The following is a 20,954-nucleotide window of genomic DNA, read 5'->3' on the forward strand; positions in this document are numbered from 1 at the left end:
GAACTTGTTGAAACACAGGTGGAGCAGCCAGGAGTTCGCCCCTGTACCCCCCCCCCCCCCTTAAATCTGTTTGTCCTTGGCTGCCCCCAACTCGTTCTTAAACTTCTCAGAGGAAAAACAAATGCATCTTAAATTAATAGATCTGACTCACATGAATGATGTATGATCAGTATAAGAGGTAGCTTTTACCACAGATTTCCTGCTATAAAATGTGGAGTTACAAATAATATATATCCATACATATTAATACGAGATCTCAAAAACAATGAATAGGGGATATAAAAATGTCCTAGTGAGAGTGGTAATAGCATTTGAGATTGGCCGGACAGATTTTGTCTATCATGCGTTATTATGACCTATAATGACGTCTACCTCTACGACCATGCTAAAGTCAGTCAGACTCACTGACAACCCCAGAGAAGAGCAGAGGAGAGAGAGGCAGCGCGTCAGGGGAAGGGACAGGAAGGAGTTGACTTGCAATCGTTCCATGTCCGGGTTTTCCCTTCCACCAGAATTGTGATCATTCTCGGCAGCAAAGATGGCGGCTGGACAGCGTTTTTCGTAATGAGTTACTGAATAGGGTGAATTTAGGTCGTTTTCTATCGAACAAGAAAACAAAAACCAGCGAAACTTATTCAGAATAAGAAATGTTGTAGAATACGTGAACTCTGTTTTCACTGGAAGTTATTACGAGTCGCTAGTTTTCTTTTTTTTATGTGTGCATCGCTTTAGCTCCGTATTGTCATTGTAAAATGGCTCCAGTGCAGATTGGATCAGATGGGCAACTGGTCCCGCTTGGGGGACCAACCTCTGGTCCCCAACCTCCTCAACCCGGGGCCCCGGCCACACAGGGAGTCCGATTGAGCCTGTTGATTGAGTTTCTACTTCAGAGGACCTACCACGAAATTACCCTGCTGGCTGAACTGTAAGTAGCCTAGGCCTAAACGTAAAAGCTAAGATGGGTAACTAAGCTAACCAGCCAACTAACACTTTCTGCTAATCTGTAAAACGTTGTGTTTGCTCTTCCACTAGCACTCTTCTACTACTGCCAGTGTCTCCCCCATGCAGTCACTGTTCTTTTGTTGAGTTATTTTCCCATCCAAGAGTTTGGAATTGGAAGATACAGTCTGTATGTATGTATACGTATATACAGTTTAGCACAGCAGACTTTCTTACACAGAGCAACTTCAGTAAATGGCATGAACCCTAGTCAACAAACGACAGGGTAAGTCACATAAGTAGAGAGAGAGAGAGGACAAGTAGAGCTTCAAATAAACTATGATCCCAGGTAAACCAAGCATCTTATCTCTCTACTCTCTAAAAACATCTAAATAACATTCTTAACATTTGTGGTTATTGTTAAGCAAAACAAATAACATGTGTGAAGAAGTAGTAAAGTACCCTAACCAGTAACCAACTAGCCCCATCGCTGACTGTAGCTTGAGTCCTAGAGCTGCAACAAAAGGGGAGATCACAACCAATGAGCTAGCTAGAATAACTACTATTATAACTTGATGAGATCATGGAATGTGATGTAATCAATGATCAGGGATTTACTGATCCAACATTTAAATTTGTGTTACTGTGGCTGGTAAATGAGTTCTTCTAGAGAAAATGTCATGATATGAATGAAACGGTTGACATAACAGGAGCTCGCCATCTGCTACTTCTCAGGCCGTTTACTGGAAAGCCCTTTAAATATAATTTGTGGTCAACAAGACCGTAGACACCTTTAGGCTGTTACTAAACTTGGCTGAGCATGATGTGATAGTAATGATGATTTGGTGTCCTTACAGACTTCCCAGAAAAACGGACATGGAGAGGTAAGCCTTCTCTACGAACCAAAACACACATTATTGATGACATATTCTGATAAAATATATATTTCTTCGTCATCTAAACCTCCTTTTCCTTGCAGGAAAATTGAGATTGTCCAGTTTGCCAGCCGTACCAGGCAGCTTTTTGTGCGCCTCTTAGCCTTGGTGAAATGGGCAAGCAATGCTGGGAAAGTTGAGAAATGTGCGGTACGTAGAGTAACAATACTTGCCAAAGTTGCCACAGAATATTGTTTCAAATGTGTTACAAATTACAATTACATTAAGTTAAAATGTTATTTGCCACACACAGCTCTTAAAAACTACTGGTAGTGTAATAACCATCCATCCATCTTCAACTGCTAGTTGGGTTGGACGTTACAGCTCCACCAGAGTGTAATATATTTTGATCAACTCCATGGATAGTAAACAAATAAAACAAGACTAAGACTAAAGAGCCTGCGGTATGTAGGTGGCATTTTATTATTAAGCATTTTTATTACAATTTCTGTTTTTAGAACCATATTCCACTCAATCACTTAATTTATTAAATAAAAAAACCTCATTTACAATAACATATACCATACAGAAATAATCATACTATAATTAACCGAATGTCTGAATGAATGAATGTCAGAAACAACACCGTATCTACTACGGTTATTTAACCACTTTGCAATGCAATGTTTGAACGTCACTTCATATTATAACTTCAAACCAAACGCAGGTGACACGCCTGGTCACTGACGACGGGCGTCGCGCAGTTACAGATCTCATCTTTCCTGCACCTAATGTGAAACATTGAACAGCACGGCCACGATCACAACGGAATGATTATCTATCGGGGTGGCTCTGTTGGATCAGAACATATCAATAATTTAAGCCACCACTCGACGGAAGGGAAACACACATCCCGTAAAATACAATGATAAAATACATACAGACAAATGCAATGACTAACGTTTGGCTGCCCTGTCGACACCACTTGAGTACTCAGGAACGAAACATTCCTAAATCACAAAAAACGTCTCATTCTTATCCTGATTAGATAAAGCACAAAAAACTGCAACTTGATTTGAAGCCCAAAAAGCCAACCTCCGACTTTAATACAGTAGATTATATGCATCTCTATGGGCAGCAGACGGTCAGCTGAGCGGTTAGGGACCGTCTACAAAGTGCAACACCGAAAGTGAAAATATTCAATAGCTTTATTTATATGCAGAATATTACCAACAAATATACATCACACATCAATGGTGTACTTATGATTGTACTACAGCATCTATTAGTGAATAAATTTTTCCCATTGACTTGCATAGGAAAATCTACAACTATAACATTATGTCCTACAGTCCACTTGCATCCACAAACATTCAGATCTGTAGTTTAATGATTAAAAATGATCCCGTCCCATTACCAACCTCCCATATTTTTGTTAGAGCCTGCAATGTACAATTTCTAACTGGTATCCATGTATTGGTAACAGATGATCTCCAGCTTCCTGGACCAGCAGGCCTTCCTCTTTGTGGACACCGCTGATAGGCTTGCATCGCTGGCCAGAGATGCTCTGGTACATGCCCGATTGCCCAGCTTTGCCATACCCTTCGCCATTGACGTTCTCACCACAGGATCCTATCCTAGGCTGCCCACGTGCATAAGGGTAAGTTTCTACCTCTTTATGATTCCCCATGCAATTCACTACTAATAGTTAGAGAAAATGAGCGAAATGTGTGGCAAATCTGCAAAAAACCACCACTACCACTAGCTTTCTTCACAAATGTGTTCATAAAGGTGGCTACTATAACATATACATTTGTTCCAACTTCCAACCCAACTCCCTTGTTAAACTTTGTGACAGCTGCTGAAAGTTGGGGTACCATTAATAACCAATACAAGGCAAAATGTCATTATGCTTTAAGTAACATGTGACATGTCAAACTAGGGGGTTTTCATGATGCTGAATCCATTCCAAGCATTAGTTTTGCACGAAAACACTCCTTGGGCTAAATTCGGCCATAGCCACTTGCCCAAATGTACTGACCTCATCACATTTGTGATGACGGCTATGGCCATTTTTAGGCGAAGGAGTGTTTTTTGTGCAAAACTAATGCTTGCAATGGATTCAGAATCATGAAAACCACATGCAAAAGTCACATGCAACTTAAAGTATAATGAAATTTGGAAAATGTTGCCTTATATTGGTTGTTCAATGGTACCCCAACTTTCAGCAGCTGTCACAAAGTTTCCCAAGGCAGTTGGGTTGGAACAAATTTATATGTGATTGTAGACACCTTTTATGAACACATCTGTGAAGAAAGCTAGTGGTAAGCATTTTTATTTGCAGATTTGCCACACATTTCGCTAAATTTCCCTGGAAATGGAAAGAACGGGATGGAGCACACAGTTCTCACCAGACCAGGAAGAAGGCAATATGCTAAAACTGCCAGAATTGGAACTATACCACAAAGAATGACTGGAAAATGTGTTATATCGGGTCTATAGAAGATCATTCCTACCTGTGTACGAATGGAAACTGGTAAAAGTTGGATAAACTGCTGATACAAACAGTCAGGAGTCAATAACCAGACTTCATGTACGTTGTTGTTATGGCAAACTATTATACGTACTGTAACTAGCTTATACTAGTGGTCTAATTGTCAGCTTATTGTTGTGTGTTTTGTGTGCATTTCAATATAGGATAAGATCATTCCTCCAGACCCCATTACTAAGGTTGAGAAACAGACTACACTGAACCAGCTCAATCAGATTCTACGACACCGCCTTGTCACCACAGACCTGCCTCCTCAGCTAGCCAACCTCACAGTGGGTAAGTCGTTTTTGTACACACGACCATCCCCATGATGGTTAATATATATCGATATTGTGTGCTAGAATAGATCATCTGGGATTTAAAGGCTGCATTACAGTAAAGCGATCACATTTTTAGAACTAACTTCACTGTTCTAGTATTTACTTTTGCCCACTTAGTAATTGTGCTATGATAAAATGATGATTATTTAGAAATTAATCTCATTGTTTAAATATATTGTGAAAGCATCAATATTGTGCTTTTAGAGACGGTTAGTTTGGCAAGATGGCAAGTCTGGTTAGTCGGCACACATTTAGGTTAAAACTATGACGAGAACCTCTAATTGGCCTCTGTGTGCGTCTCCAGCTAATGGCCGTGTAAAGTTCCGTGTGGAGGGGGAGTTTGAGGCCACCCTGACGGTAATGGGAGATGACCCAGATATTCCCTGGCGGCTGCTGAAGCTTGAGATCCTGGTGGAGGACAAAGAGACTGGAGGTGAGATGGATACAACTGCTGCACACAGCCCAGAGAGCCGAGGAGAGACTGGGAACGCGGCGTGTGTTTGCGGTGTCTAGACACACCATGGCAAACAAACTTGAACAACCAGATTAACCCTAGCGTCCCTATTTTGTGCATGTCATCATATGGACACGTATCCAAAAGAATTCCCACATTTAAAAAAATTTATTCAAACATTTCTAAAAATGCAGCTCTAGGAGCACGCATTGTGAGCTTGTAGATCAGGTATGTTTTTCTATTCATCATACGACTAAATTCACAGGGCCTATGTGGTTAAAATGTCTGTAATTTCTTCAACCCCTCCATTTCTTCCAAACCCTGTCCCTCTCTACCTCCCTCTTTACTGACAGATGGCCGAGCCTTGGTGCACAGCATGCAGGTGAACTTCATTCACGAGTTGGTGCAAGCACGACTATTTGCAGATGAGAAGCCCCTACAGGACATGTACAACTGCTTACGTATCCTCCTCACAGTGTATGGAGCAATGTTTCCGTTTGCCAGTATAGACGAATCCGTGGAGCGGTGCCCTGTAGGCCACATGTAAGCAATCATTACTGCGTTGTCATGCTGCTCTTAATGTGACACCGCAACTATATAAACATCATGGGCCACCATGGCTCACCAGGAAAATGCTGTTATTAGACTATTTTACAATTGAAGCATACTATTATTATTTGGATAAAGTAACACGACATTGCAATAACGTAGTTTACAACCATAACAACCTGTGGTTTAAGTACCAACAGGCTGCTGTGTGCTGCAGTTATCTGATCGATCAGCCAATCAGTACGATGGTGTTGCACACCGAAACTATCAGAACTACAATCGTGTCGCATCGCATCACACTGCATTGCGAGCTTGTTTATGTCTGCTATATTTCATTATATTACTGTATTTAGTTAACTATAAAAACAGGAACAGTGATAAAGTGGAAAGAATCGCAGCACTAAAATAACAAGGTGTAATGATCAGTTGGGTGCATGTATCTGCAAACAATGTTTGCAGATATTATGGCAGACTAATTTATTCGTTGTCTGGAAAAATGTAATCCTGTAGGTCAAGGTGGCCGATCCAAAAATTGCCTAGCGGAAACCCTGGTATGGTGTATGTACGTGTGTGCATGTGCTTTTGTGCCTGTGGTGTTTGTGTGTATCTTATGCGCTCAGTCACACCCACATGCACAGATACACACAGTTTCTTTGTACCCTGCAGCCTCTTGGATTTGGGCCTAATGTGAACTGCTGCAGTAAGGCCACCCTGTGTATGTCGGAGCTTATAGAGTATTGACTGGTCAAGCACTAACACACGCAGCATCCTAATGAGCCACACAGCTGCAGAGTTCCTTCTGAATTCTCATTTCCATCATTATAGCCCATCAACACAAGTGATTTCTGTTTGATGGCAACTTCAGGAAAATAACAGATGGGAATGTACTTGTGCTACAAAGTACTGCTACCGCCATGGCAACACAGCGCTCATATTATCACGACAATAGTCACGTTTGTCATACTGACATGGCCAGTAATTTACAGGGAGTGTAGTTTCTGCGTGAGACAGTCTCAGACTCAGTGGCTGGCCTCGCAAGTCTGTCTTGTTTTTCACTATTGCTTCATTCAACAGAGCCGGATGAATGCCACGGCATTCTTGGCATATCGGGAATAAACGGAACAAAATAATGGATGCTCTTTTCCAGCAGCAGGCATGGCTCCTCCCCCTTTACCCCGGAAAGTACATGCTTGCATTCAAACTGTGCAGGGCCTTACTAGACCCTCAGGTGCAGGGGCAAACAACAGCTTGTTAGCTTTCATGCTAACATCAAAGTCCTTAATCAAGCATGCAGCAGAGCATGGCCATGCTAATCCCAATACTAATCAGAGCATCTCTGCTCTGCCTCCCCTTCACCAAAGCTAGTCATGCAGCTTACCCTCTCAAAGAGTTTCCTGTGTTCAGCACAAATAGCCCTTTTAATGGGTAGTGTTTATTTATTTAGTAAACGGGGTATTTGTGTGTTTAGGAAATGTGTTTGTCCGTGTTCTGAATATAGAGGGTGCGATGTGTGTGGTACTATATCTTCAGTCCTCCGCTATTGGTGTTTTCCCCTCTGCCTTATATCTTCCTTAACCATGTGTTAAGACTCATTCTGCCTATCTCTTCAACTGGAAGTTCTCCACTCCCAGACCCTAATGTTGGTCAGAGAGCGATGGGGAGACCTGGTGCAGGTGGAAAGATACCTGCCCGCCAAATACCTCACACTCGCCGTCTGGAAGTAAGATGGAACTAAATTATATTGGGGGGGGGGGGGGGGGGGGGTGAGACTATTCTGTTGGTTGTAGTCAATACCGTTACCATCTCATCTTCCTGTCTTAACACCCTCTCTCTTACTCTCTTCTTCAACCTTCCAGCCAACAAGTCTTGGGTAGGAAAACAGGCACTGCTTCAGTGCACAAAGTCACCATCAAGATTGACGAATCGGATGTCTCCAAGCCGCTACAGATATCCCATGAGCCTCCTCTTCCTGCCTGTGACTCCAAGCTCATGGAGAGAGCCATGAAGGTGCATTGCAACAGTGATAAAGATGCGTTTCTCATTGAACATTAAAGGGTCACTTCACCCCTTATGTGGGTAATATGTGTTTGTAGATATTTTATTATCTGTACGTGTCTGTGATGTCACAGACACTGGTCTCACTTCCTTCCTGGACTATGTATCCCACCACCGTTCTAGGAAAGCTGTGATTGACAGTTCTTGTTTTTTGCAACTATGCCTAAACCTAACCTCAGTAAAACTATACCTAAACCTAACCTTGACCCTCAGTAAAACTATGCCTGCCCGGGAGCCGGTCAGATACATGGTAAGGTCTATCCTAGAACGTTGGTGGGATTGGGTCTCAGTAAGACAGTCCTCCCCCTCTCCACAAGGTGGGGTGAGTGCACCAAAGCATTATGGTCATTTTAGTAATCCAGTCAAACACACAGACTACAGTATTATTCTGGCCACAGTGCAAATTTCAAATTGTGCTACTGTTGTCTACTACAAATAACATATATGTTTTGCTTGACTGTCATTTCTTGTCCTGCTCCTGTAGATTGATCACCTGTCCGTTGAGAAGCTATTGATCGACAGTGTACATGCCCGCTCTCATCAGAAGCTGCAGGAACTGAAGGCTATTCTAAAGACCAGCAATCCGAGTGATAACTGTAAGAGTCTACAGTAAACGCCTGTCATTTCTATCGTAAACTCTTGTCCCCCTTGTCTGTGACAACACAGTTGCATATCTAATTGTAACACATTTGTAATACATAAGCTCATGCATAAACTCAGCTTAAATTCCAAGATTTTCTATATGCAGGATTGTTCAGATATTTGCTACACTGCCCCGTCCTCCATAGGCCAGTCAGTATTATCTTGTCCACAGAAGATTGCATTGCCAAGACATTTGGGACCTTCATTTCCCAGATATAATTTATGAATGCACATGGGACACAGAGAGTTGAATGCATGTATATGTTTTCTTTATTGTTTGTCTGTTTTTAAATGTGTTATTTTTCAGCTTTTATTGAGACTGCATTACCGACTCTGGTCATTCCTATTCTGGAGCCCTGCGGTCGCTCGGAGTGCCTGCATATCTTCGTAGACCTTCATTCAGGGATGTTCCAGCCCATGCTGTATGGAATAGGTAGGTAAAGGGCAGATGCAAAATAAGTTAACCCATTCTGACCTGAGATCAGGTTCTAAAAATGTCTTCTGTTTTCAGTTTTCTGAAAAAGCTATGTTTCTGGCAGTCGTTCTTCGATTTTTCAAAAATAGCAGACCTACAAGCTCGTAGCACGCCACTCGGTGGCGCGCTATGAGCTTGTAGATCTGATATTTTTAAATAGCTAAAGCATAACGTAATGCTAACACCAAAACGGGTTCCGCCCAGGAACAACTTAGCATTGGCCTGTGTGTTTTACATCTCTAAACCTAGCAATCTCTACTCAACAGAACAGTCCATGCTGGATGACATCGAGAAGACCATCAACGATGACATGAAGCGTATCATAACTTGGCTACAGCAGCTTAAGTATGTCCACCCCCTGAAATTATACAAGGAATAGGAATTTTGAAATGTGAAATTCTTTTAGAGTCGTAATCTCTTTCTCTCTCTCTGTCCAGGTTGTGGTTGGGTGAACAGCGCTGTCGACAGTCAGTGAAGCACCTCCCCACCGTGTGCACCGACGTCCTCCACCTCGCCAACAGCACGTCTCATCCTGTAGGCAACCTAACCAAACACAAGCTCTTCATCAAGCTCACACGACTACCACAGTACTACATTGTGAGTTCCTCATGCAATGGCAGTCCTTTACAAAAAAATAACACAATCACTCCTTTGCATGGGCTTGTCCATTATTCCTTTACCATCTCTGTCTTCCTTGGTTCAATTATCAAGTCTTATTTTCTTGCCCTCTCTTCTTCCCACTCGTCATCTCTCCTTTACCCATAGGTTGTGGAGATGTTGGATGTGCCTGGTTGTCCTACAGACCTACAGTACAAGTATTACTTCCTCTACGTGTCGCTGGTGGATGGCGACGATGGACAATTGCCATGTGCCCAGCTCCTGCAGCTATTCAAACCCAATGTCGAGCAGCTCGTCCAAGACACCATGTCAGGGAAAGGGGCCCGCCCCGGAACAAAGAGGAAGGTAGATATGTGTAGAAGAGTCTAGGATAAAGTCAGCTTGTACTGGTTTTCCGATTTGTCGGTTGCTTAGTACGAAGTAGATTCTTTTGATATGTTGTATGTATGTTGAGATTGCATTTCTCTGTGGCGTGCATTAGATGTCTGGAGACCAGGGGGCTCTGGAGCCAAAGAAGCCCAAGCGGTCTGGAGAGATGTGTGCCTTCAACAAGGAGCTCGCTCACCTAGTGGCCATGTGTGACACCAACATGCCCTTCATCGGCCTCCGAGCAGAGGTACGGATATGTCCCCGTATGTTAGGGGTTAACCCATTCTGACCTGAGATCAGATTTAAAAAATGTCAGTCGCTCTTCGATTTTTCAAAAATAGCAGACCTACAAGCTCGTAGCGCGCCACTCGGTGGCGCGCTATGAGCTTGATCTAACCATCTTAAGAGTGAGGACACTGTCGTCTTCCTATGAACTATTATTACTGTTATTGTCTGTTCTTGCATCTAATTTTCCCTTCCTCACGGATCACTGGACTAATGTGCGTATCTGTCTGTCGGTGTGTGTGTGTGTGTGTGTGTGTGTGTGTGTGTGTGTGTGTGTGTGTGTGTGTGTGTGTGTGTGTGTGTGTCTCTAGCTGTCAAGCATGGAGATCCCCAACCAAGGAGTCCAGGTGGAGGGAGACGGATGCAGTCATGCTATACGCCTTCTCAAGTTAATAGACACTCGAGCACAACCATCAAATTATTTCAAGAAATGTTGCTGAAAATATGCTGACCGCAAAATGGTTTTAAACATAATCTCTCCCTCTCCCTAGAATCCCTCCCAGTAAAGAGGTAGGAGAGGAGACCCGGAGAGCTCTAGAGCGCTCCCTGCTGGACTGCACCTTCCGCCTGCAGGGCAGGAACAACCGCACCTGGGTGGCTGAACTGGTGCTGGCCAACTGCCCACTAAACAGCACACACAGCAAGGAGCAAGGTGTATACACACACACACACATACAAAGCTATTACCTCTGACTATCAGGACCTGCTGAGTTTCTCTAGTTACTTTTTTCTTTTCCACCACATTGTTTCAGCCTCTAAATGTGTCATCCCTCATTTCGTCCAATCAGCCTCGACGCGGCACGTATACCTGACCTATGAGAACCCTCTGTCGGAGCCAGTGGGCGGGAGAAAGGTGGTGGAGATGTTCCTCAACGATTGGAGCTCCATCAGCCAGCTCTACCAGTGTGTCCTTGACTTTTCACGAGCGCTACCAGGTGTGTGTCCTCTGTAGAATATAGATCACTATCTTTGCTCATTAAATCAAATGGTTATTCGTTCAACTTGGATTGCACACAGCCTTTATATATAGATAGATCAAAACAGCAAATTTCTGTTTTAGTCATAGTCTCTTGAATAGTTTTCACTTAGTTTTAGTCACATTTTAGTCGCCTGGAATGTATTGGTTTTAGTCTAGTTTTAGTCGACTAAATGTCATGCAATTTTAGTCAACTAAATCTACAGGTGATGTGTTTTGGCAGGCCTTGATGCCATCATAATGGCAGATTTTATACTTGCTGAAAATAGCCGATCTACAAGCTTGTAGACATGCAACCATGTGTAAACCATGTGTAAAATGACTTATACTGGATCTCTTGTCCACTAGTCCCTTTATAACATTTTTGTCTCGTTTTTATTTCATGAAGAAATAGTCGATATATTTAGTCTTAGTTGTAGTCATCATAGCTTAGTTTTCATTTAGTTTCCATTTAGTTTTCGTCAGTGAAAAAAGGTAGTCGACGGACATTTTTCGTCTTAGTCGACAAAAACAACACTGGATCAAAACATTATGCACGTTTCCGATTCCAGACATGCCGTCATACCTGAGCCTGTTCTCCGAGATCCGGCTCTACAACTACAGGAAGCTGGTGCTGTCCTACGGCAGCACCAAAGGCAGCTCGGTCACCATCCAGTGGAACTCCGGTACCCACCGCTTCCACCTGGCCCTGGGCACGGTGGGGCCCAACTCCGGCTGTTCCAACTGTCACAACATCATCCTGCACCAGCTGCAGGAGATGTTCAACAAGTGTCCCAATGTCGTGCAGCTGCTGCAGGTATACAGGGCTGTGGTTCTGCTGCTGCAGGGGGATTTTGTTTCCCCATTTTTCACCATGTTTCAGGCTAAATTCCCACATTGTGTCATATCCTCGCCTACTATTATTCAGAAATTTACACACATACAGTACATACATGCAGAGTTAGTTAGTTAGTCCGTTTGCGTTCTCTATTCAGAAATGCCAATGCCATGATCAAAGATTAACCCATTCTGACCTGAGATCAGATTCTACAAAATGTCGGTGGTTCTTCGATTAAAAAAAAATAGCAGACCCTAAGCTCGTAGCGCGCCACTCGGTGGTGTGCTATGAGCTTGTAGATCTGCTATTTTTCAATAGCTAAAGCATAACATGATGCTAACACCAAAAGGGTTCCCGCCCAAAATGGGTTTTAAGCACTGATTGTTACATTTTTGGGATTCTTGGATAGAATTTGTCAAAGAATCCAAAAAAGCAATGAAAAGATGATATTTCATGTCATAGTACCCGAATCATACTGTCTTGCAGAGAAATTACACTGTAAACTGAAGGGAAAAAAGACAAACTACAAGTTACTGTTGACTCAGTCATGACTTGTACTCCTTCTGTCTAGCCCCCCCCCCCCATACCTTTTGTCCGACGTTGCTAGTGGGCTTGACCTTAACCTTCCACTGTGTTCCCCAGGTTCTGTCTGACACACAGGCCCCTCTAAATGCCATCAACAAGCTGCCTACGGTGCCCATGCTGGGTCTGACCCAGCGCACCAACACGGCCTACCAGTGTTTCTCCATCCTGCCCCAGTCACCCACACACATCCGCCTGGCCTTCCGCAACATGTACTGCATCGACATCTACTGCAGGAGCCGAGGGGTGGTGGCCATTCGGGACGGCGCCTACAGCCTCTTCGACAACACCAAGATCGTGGAGGGCTTCTACCCGGCCCCGGGACTCAAGGTATTTGGCATGGTGACGAGGCAGAGTTATGGAGTGCTGCATCTTCTTATCTAGGATAGATAAAGATGCTTCTGCCGAAGCTACCTGGAGATAAATGCCTGTACATACTGGGCCACATGGAGCCTTATGATGCTCAGCGTCTGTTCCTGTTAACCCTAGTTTTTTCCTAGACCGTATTTCCACACAGCAGCCATTGTGTGTTGCAAGCTAAACCTTAAACTTTGTCCTTCCATCGCAGACATTCCTCAACATGTTTGTGGACAGCAACCAGGACGCTCGCAGACGCTCTGTCAATGAAGACGACAATCCGCCCTCGCCGGTGGGCGCAGACATGATGGACACCCTGGTGAACCAATTACAGGCCCAGCAGCAGCAAATGAGAAGTGGTGCCGCGGGGGTGTACCCACCACTCACGTCGCCACCAACACCGTACCACACCAACGTAGCCCCATCACCCTCCATGATGCCCACCCAGTCGCCAGGTAAAGATACCATGTGGAGCCCAGCTTTTGTTATGTTTTTTATGGATGTTGTATGTTTTTTAAGTGTGTGTGTGTGTGTGTGTGTGCGTGTGCGTGTGCGCGCGTATTTAAATGCTTTTCATGTATGTATTTATTGCTGCATGAGCTTGTCAGCACACCATGAATCAAACCATTGTTTCTCAGTCTTTCAGTTCACACTCATCCTGTCTTGCTTAAAGGATAAGGCAGGCATAGGTTTTTTTTCTTATTGTCAAGTTGTCAACACAACCGACTAAATAAAATGAAAAAGTAACAATGCAACGATGGAGTTCTATGATTTGCGGGATATATTTGTTTTAGCAAGATGGGCTGTACTGTAGAAATTAGTGATGCACCGAATATTCGGCCGCAGAAAATATTCGGCAGAAAATGGCTAAATATGCATTTTCGGCCTATTCGGTTTCGGCCCAAATAGGCAGAAAATATATCACCGAATAGTGTATGCAATTAATGCATTCAAAGAGCTGAATAAATGTTTTATGGACCCATATTAGTGATTATTATTTAAGTTAAGTTTTGCCATAACCATTTATTTTGCCATAAATCAGGTAGCTTTAAGGTACGGCTATGACAGCAATGGTAGGAAAAAAGATGTATAATATTAATCATATTCGGATATTCGGTATTCGGTTTCGGCCAACTGTTTCCTATATTCGGTATTCGGTTTCGGCCAAGAATTTCAATTTCGGTGCATCCCTAGTAGAAATGTAGTCACTCTGTCCCAATTATGTGTATACATGTCAAAGCAAAACGTGTGCTTATTAGAGATAATGCATGAGAGTGTGTGTGCCCTTTTTCGATTGTGACATGAGAATCCCTTTTGTTTGTGTCATAAACATTGGAGACACGCCTCATTGCCTCATAGCAGGTAGAAAGCATGCAGCCAGTCCTGATCCTTCCATCCTGCACGGTCTCAGTCCCCCCCCCAGCAAAAGCCACCGCCCGCTGCCCAGCTTTAGTGTGTACATGTTTGCGAGGAACTTGTCAACTTCTTACCAGTAGTCTGACGAGCCCTTTGGTGTGCTGTGCATGTTGTACAGGGACCATCCATACCTCTGGCTCCCCTAGTGGAGCACTGAGGGCACCCTCTCCCTTTGGTCCTACCCCGTCTCCTTCCTCTTTGGGGATAGCCATGGGCCAGACAAGCTTTGCCAGCCCCCACGGTAAGTGGCAGGGTTGTAGAAAGAGCTGACATGGGGTTAATTACTTGCGCAAGGGTTAATTACTTGCAGCTGGGCTGGGCAAGGACTGGCTAAACTAGTGATATTTTTGTCTAGTCACTGCTTGGCCTTTTTTTTGGCAGTGCCACACAGAAGTTAGCTAGCGGCTAGGCCCATAGTAATGGGTCTTATCAAGTGGATCGACAGTGGGGCACACTGTAGTGCATTGTATTTGGATTTTGTTGGGTTGAGTGAAGTCCATGTGGCCTGCTGATGACGGTGTGTCTTTTTTTTGCCCAGGTGCTCTAGATCCCAGTTCTCCGTACGCCATGGTGTCTCCAAGCCAGAGGGGGCAGTGGCCAGGCTCTCCCCAGGTCCCAGGGCCTTCCCCACGTATGCATGGAATGTCCCCTGGAAACCCGTCTCTCCACTCGCCCATCCCTGACCCTCATTCTCCACGTACTGTGACCAGTAAGCATTGCTCTCTCCAGTATTTTTGTCTGTCCTCAGACAAAATCATGAGATTTACCAGCAGCATTTTTACAGTATACTTTTTTTTACTTTGAAGGGAATGGATCATATGAAATCTAACGTTAATGTTTGTGTCGTTTTTGCCCAGATCCCCAGGTCATGCCCAGTAGTATGCCTCCACCCCGTAAGCTACCTCAGCGTCCATGGGCTGCTTCTATCCCCACCATCCTCACCCACAATGCCTTGCACGTGCTCTTGCTCCCCTCGCCCACGCCCTGCCTGGTGCCGGGCCTGGCAGGGAGCTACCTCTGCTCTCCCCTGGAACGCTTCCTGGGCTCTGTCATCATGAGACGCCACCTGCAGAGGATTATCCAGCAAGAGCCCAATGTGAGTGTTGCACAGATGAACAGTGCTTTCACGTAGAGTGTCTTTCTCCTTCTATTCAGCCACTTATTCCCCCCTTCCATTTACAGTAATTCCTCCGAAAATGTTCCATTGTTTATTTTCTAATTAATTCATACCTCGATTCCCACCCTCCTGCAGCTGTCCATCGTGAACTCCAACGAACCGGGTGTCATTATGTTCAAGACGGAGGTGCTCAAGTGTCGCGTGGCTCTGAACCCCAAAAACTACCAGACGCTGCAGCTCAAAGTCACCCCGGAGAACGCTGGCCCCTGGTCACAGGAGGAACTACAGGTGCTGGAGAAGTTCTTTGAGACACGGGTAGGTGCTGCTGGTTCTCCACACCACATGACCAGGCACTCAACACAAACACAAAGGAAACGAGTCCCCAGGACCTTCTTGTGTTATCCTTTTTAGCCTAAATGTTTTACTTCTTTTGTGCTGTTTACATTTGTTTGACAACGTATTCATTCTATCAATCAATGTACAGATACAGTAAATGGTGAACAAGTTGATGCAATATAGTAAAAGGTTAAAACCACATGGGCACATTGCTCGAACAGCAGTTTGATTCCTCATACTGCACATGCAAGTCGCACATGACCTCTGTGCTTAACCCTGTGCGCAAGCTCGTCAGTTGAGCCCCTTGGTCAAAACCGCTTACGCTCTTTCATGTATCTATCTGGCCCCAGCTGTGGTACGTTTTAGTACTAGAATGACTTTCGCGCTTCACTTCTCCCTCTTGGTTTCAGGGGCTTTGGTATATACTGGGAACAGAAACCATTAAAAAGGTACTGGGAACATAAAGCATGTCCAGTACCTTTCTGCAAAAATAAAAACAGATTGTAGCCTAGGTATAAGGGAAGTGGACGGAGAATAGCCTTGAAGGTGTATAAGCACAAGTCTATGGGTGGCCAGAGCCAGATCCTCCTATCTGAGCATATAAGACACAGCAGTGAGTGAGTAGTTAGCGGTTTGTATTAATGAACCTCAGAGAAGCATAATAAGTTGTGTCTAACATATGAAGACACTAAACAAAGTCTCTTGCTTCTATTAATGCATTCATTCTCTTGTGTCTTCTGCTGCAGGTGGCTGGTCCTCCTTTCAAGTACAACACACTGAATGCCTTCACCAAGCTACTAGGGGCTCCCATTAACATTCTGAGGGACTGTGTGCGCATCATGAAGCTTGAGCTGGTCAGTGACGCTATGTGTGATTGTTGCCATGTATGGTCACAACATTCTTTTTTCCTTTTTGTAGATATTTTGTGTGTATAATTCTCTGCTTACCCCCCCCCCCCCCCCCTTGCCATCCCTGTCCGTCCCTGCAGTTCCCAGACCAGGCAAGCCAACTGAAGTGGAATGTCCAGTTCTGTCTGACTATCCCACCCAGTGCACCTCCCATTGCCCCTCCTGGAACCATCGCTGTGGTGCTCAAATCCAAGATGCTCTTCTTCGTACGTTTCAGAAACACTACATTATATTATACATTATATATTATATTATATTTGATTTATTTACAATATTGTATTTTATGTTTTACCTGGAAAGATAAAAGCTGCATCTACCCAGATTTTGTTTAAAGAAGATATTGTACACGCATCATCTTGCATATTGTAATAAGTGAAGAATACAGTGTACCTTCATATCCAGCTGTGAAATTAAATCAGCAGAAAACTGTCAGGCGTTTTAGAAGACATTCTTTTAATTTCGACGTCGGGCCTAAATGGGTTTATTAAGAGCTATTTTCTAAATGTGTTCACCCTGTGTCCTCTGCTGTGTGTGTGTCCCTCAGCTCCAGCTGACCCAGCGGATCCCCGTGCCCCAGGAGCCCGTCAGTATCATCGTACCCATCGTGTACGACATGGCCACCGGCCTGACTCAGCAGGCCGACATCCCCAGACAGCATAGCTCCTCTGGGGCCGCAGCGCTCATGGTGTCCAACATCCTCCGCAGGTTCAACGAGCTGCACCCGGCCAGACAGGGTAAGGCCTCACACACACACACACACACACTGGCATGTGCACAATTCCCTCGCTACAATGCAATTTGCAAAGAAAGAAGAGATTTAGTGTTTTTATGCCCCTTTAAAACACTAGCATGACTGAAGTAAAATCAGACGGTAGTAGCATGTGCTTAAATTCATATTTAGAAAATGTTTCTGAGATGAGATGATGGAATGGGGATGGATGATGATGGTCATGGAAGGGGAACCTTCTGAAAGCTTCATGGGCAAAAATAATAAACTTCAAAATCAAAAAATCAAAACCTGTCAAAATGACCTCAGACATGCTAGTGTTAAAACCCCCCTCTGCTCCCCGGTTGCTGTATTAATGGAACGTGCCCATTGCTCCTAATAGGTAGGATAGCTTAAATACAAATTTCACATAATAAATGTAGTCCATAATGTACTAATTATTATTATAAACGAGATAAACGATAATCTGAGAAGAAGGATGCTGTTCTATATCATACCTCCTGGTCGTCAGAGGGCGGTGTTTTCAACACCTGGATATACATCACGTGCATAGGTCGAACGTTGATACCAAACCAACATTGTCACTCGTGACCTTGTGGGTGTGAGCTACCAATATAGGTGCCCCGCACACCGTCTGGGCACACTTTAGCGGACAGCCGCGGACAGAAGAAGCTGTCTTTTACGTCATTTCCGAGTTTTTAGACAGCTGGTGGATGAAAAAGAAGCTCCACCCCCGCGGCTGACTGCCGCGGAGGAGAGCGTTTCCAGGAATCTGTCCGTCGCGTCTGAGAGAGAACACCCTCATGAAATCTTTTCATCAGGATTCCGAGTGACGATATAAACTCTGGCGGTCATCCAGTATTCATAGAACCTTAAGGTGCATATAACTAATTAGTTATATGCATAACTCTCGTTTTGCACTGACACAACACAAACTTTACTGTTACTCTGATGTCTTGTAGAACAAATCTCTCTCTATATATATTATTTATATATCATTTTTGTTTGTTTTTTCTCAGGTGAATGTACAATATTCGCCTCTGTTCAAGAGCTGATGGCCAACCTCATACTTCCCCCTGGTGGTCGCCAGTAGCAAGAACACCCGAGCCCAGTGGGACAGTCTGCTCCCTCAGACCTCATACAGGGAGATTTCCATTCCCAGGGTCAGATGGAGTAAGAGGACACAAATAACTGGAGTTCCAAGATGTCATAATGCAACATATCCCCCCCTCTCTGCTTCAACCAATGTACAGTTCTTCCTATAATAAAAGCCAGTGAATTATGCAGAATTGTAAAACACATTTATTCTTGATAAAAGCCAACATGTCATTCAAAGAAACAACTGTTGCTACAGAGGTGTATCTTAAAAATGAAACTGATGCAAAAGAATATTCAAAAAAAGAAAGTGTTTTTGTTCCCAGAGAGGATTATATTATTGAAAATATGGTTGTTAACCAAAATATGTATATTGTTGTATATTTGAGTGTTGAACAGAATCCTACGCAGTTGAGTTAGATTTTTGATAGAAATTGTCTTCACATTCTTTTTTTTATAATGCCAGATCAATACCATTGTGGTATTGGATATATTCTTTGGTAGCACACTATTTAAATGTCATCTTCCCTTTACTATGTCAAGACCTCAACCTTTTCAGTTGAAGCTGTCACTTTGAATACTGTAAAACTGTGACAAACTTTATAAACCAGCTGTATTTTATTATGACTGCGTTTGAGTCCTGGATGAATAATCAGAGACTTCTTGTCTTGTCTTTGATTACTATTTAATAAACCATGCCTAAAACTGACTTTTGCCTAAAGTGCTTCTGAAATATTTGATATCAAAATATTTGATGGATGTGAGTGAAAAGTTGTGAGTTGTGACAGCAACAATAACTCGCAACTAACTCTTTGTTCGCAACAATAACAATAACTCTTTGCGAATCCACGATTCTAATGACAAACTAGAAAATTCGCAATTTAAAAAAATTGCAGAGTGTGGTTGCCGCAGTGGCTTACATATGCCCCTCCCACTAGTATTGCCAGCCAATTACAATTTCAAGTCACGCCTTAGATCATGCGTAAGTAATTCGGAGGGGATTTAACCCCCGAAATTCATGTTTTTGCGACAAACGGTTACATTTCTCGCATTTGCGGCGCCCCCTATGGATGAAAATGGAATTGCTTTTAGAACTTGGTTGATTGAACCACCCCGGACATGTGATTGAAATGTGGGATGGATTGGACATTCCGTTCGTGATTTATGACATTTTTTGTGATATAGGCCCCTCCTACTAACTTCGGAAGAGGATTACGGCCGAACGATACGCACTTTCAAAATTCTGCAGTTCAGTTTTAATTGGATGGGTCCAGAGATCACGTGTGCCGATTTCTGTGAGATTTGGACAAAATCTGTAGGAGGAAAAGCAAAAAGTGTGTTTTGGACAAAATTCAAAATGGCGGAAAATCTATCATGGCGGAAATGGGCGTGGCCTATATGGGGAGATGCGTCATGACCCAAGGAATCCAGGGAATTTTTTTATTTTACGACCTACGGTTCAAGAGTTATAAGCCAAAAGGTAAAGTGGGCTGTTATAGCGCCACCATGAGGCCGACCGATAAAATGTTAGGGTTAAATAATTTTAGGGATAATGTTGAATTATCCCTAAAAATTTTGTAACTATAGTGATTACAGTCTCAGAGGAACAAATACTTGAATGTGAATTTTTGCCTTTTCCCATTCATGTCAATGGGGAAATTTAAAAATCACTTTCACCTAGAAACTACATTCACACTTTGTTATTCAGCTTACTGTGGAGACACATGCTGGAACTTTTTAGTATTGAGTTTGTGCTTGAAATGTACTGTAATTCGACAATCAATCAATCAATCACTGACCTTGAGCAGTATAAATGACCTTCATAAGATTAGTAAATGACCTTCACCAGTATATATGACCTTCACCAGTATATATGACCTTGACCAGTATAAATTACCTTGACCAGTATAAATGACCTTGACCAGTATGCGGTCCGTGACCATGGACTATAGCCTTTCTCTTTTCCGCGATTTTCACCTTTTTTTTTTCAAATCCTCCGAAATCGAAAAAAAACGACATACTATACATACATACATACATACATATATACATACTATACTATTGTATGACCTCCGAGACCATGGATTAATGACCTTGACATGTATAAATGACCTTCACCAGTATAAATGACCTTGATCAGTATAAATGACCTTCACCAGTATATATGACCTTCACCAGTACAAATGACCTTGATCAGTATAAATGACCTTGACCAGTATAAATGACCTTGACCAGTATAAATTACCTTGACCAGTATGCAGTCCGACACCATGGACTATAGCCCTTCACTTTTCCGCGATTTTCACCTTTTTTAAAATCCTCAACAATGATGAAGAATCGCGCACTATAGCGCGCCGCTCAATGACCTCTGAGACCATGGACCAATGAACCATGTAAATACAACACATTGAGCAGGGCACTGCAGGGAGTTGAACCCCGTTCAATGAACCATGTAAATACAACACATTGAGCAGGGCACTGCAGGGAGTTG

At 43.4% G+C, this 20,954-nt stretch overlaps 1 protein-coding gene across 4 annotated transcripts; it reads left to right on the forward strand.

Annotated features, from left to right (window-relative positions):
* Positions 1–506: 506 nt before the first annotated feature.
* Positions 507–19,172, forward strand: med14 (mediator complex subunit 14). Of its 4 annotated transcripts, none has more exons than XM_083776427.1 (29): positions 507–925; positions 1,797–1,823; positions 1,919–2,024; positions 3,301–3,474; positions 4,512–4,641; positions 4,990–5,118; positions 5,493–5,600; positions 7,276–7,408; positions 7,545–7,695; positions 8,228–8,339; positions 8,693–8,818; positions 9,127–9,205; positions 9,298–9,457; positions 9,626–9,841; positions 9,975–10,094; positions 10,444–10,520; positions 10,624–10,784; positions 10,921–11,067; positions 11,660–11,904; positions 12,568–12,837; positions 13,076–13,319; positions 14,399–14,521; positions 14,819–14,989; positions 15,138–15,376; positions 15,533–15,712; positions 16,480–16,587; positions 16,722–16,847; positions 17,186–17,375; positions 18,388–19,172. In XM_083776427.1, exons 1-29 carry the CDS (start codon positions 753–755, stop codon positions 18,459–18,461), a joined length of 4,299 nt encoding a protein of 1,432 aa, XP_083632553.1. In that variant the 5' UTR covers positions 507–752; the 3' UTR covers positions 18,462–19,172. The 4 variants fall into 4 exon arrangements, with proteins under 4 accessions (XP_083632553.1, XP_083632554.1, XP_083632555.1 ...); XM_083776428.1 differs by having other exon boundaries at positions 9,626–9,823; positions 9,960–10,094; XM_083776429.1 differs by lacking the exon at positions 14,399–14,521.
* Positions 19,173–20,954: the final 1,782 nt, after the last annotated feature.

Source organism: Protomyctophum parallelum (assembly GCF_964188405.1).
Source record: "Protomyctophum parallelum genome assembly, chromosome: 11".
NCBI lineage: Eukaryota > Metazoa > Chordata > Actinopteri > Myctophiformes > Myctophidae > Protomyctophum > Protomyctophum parallelum.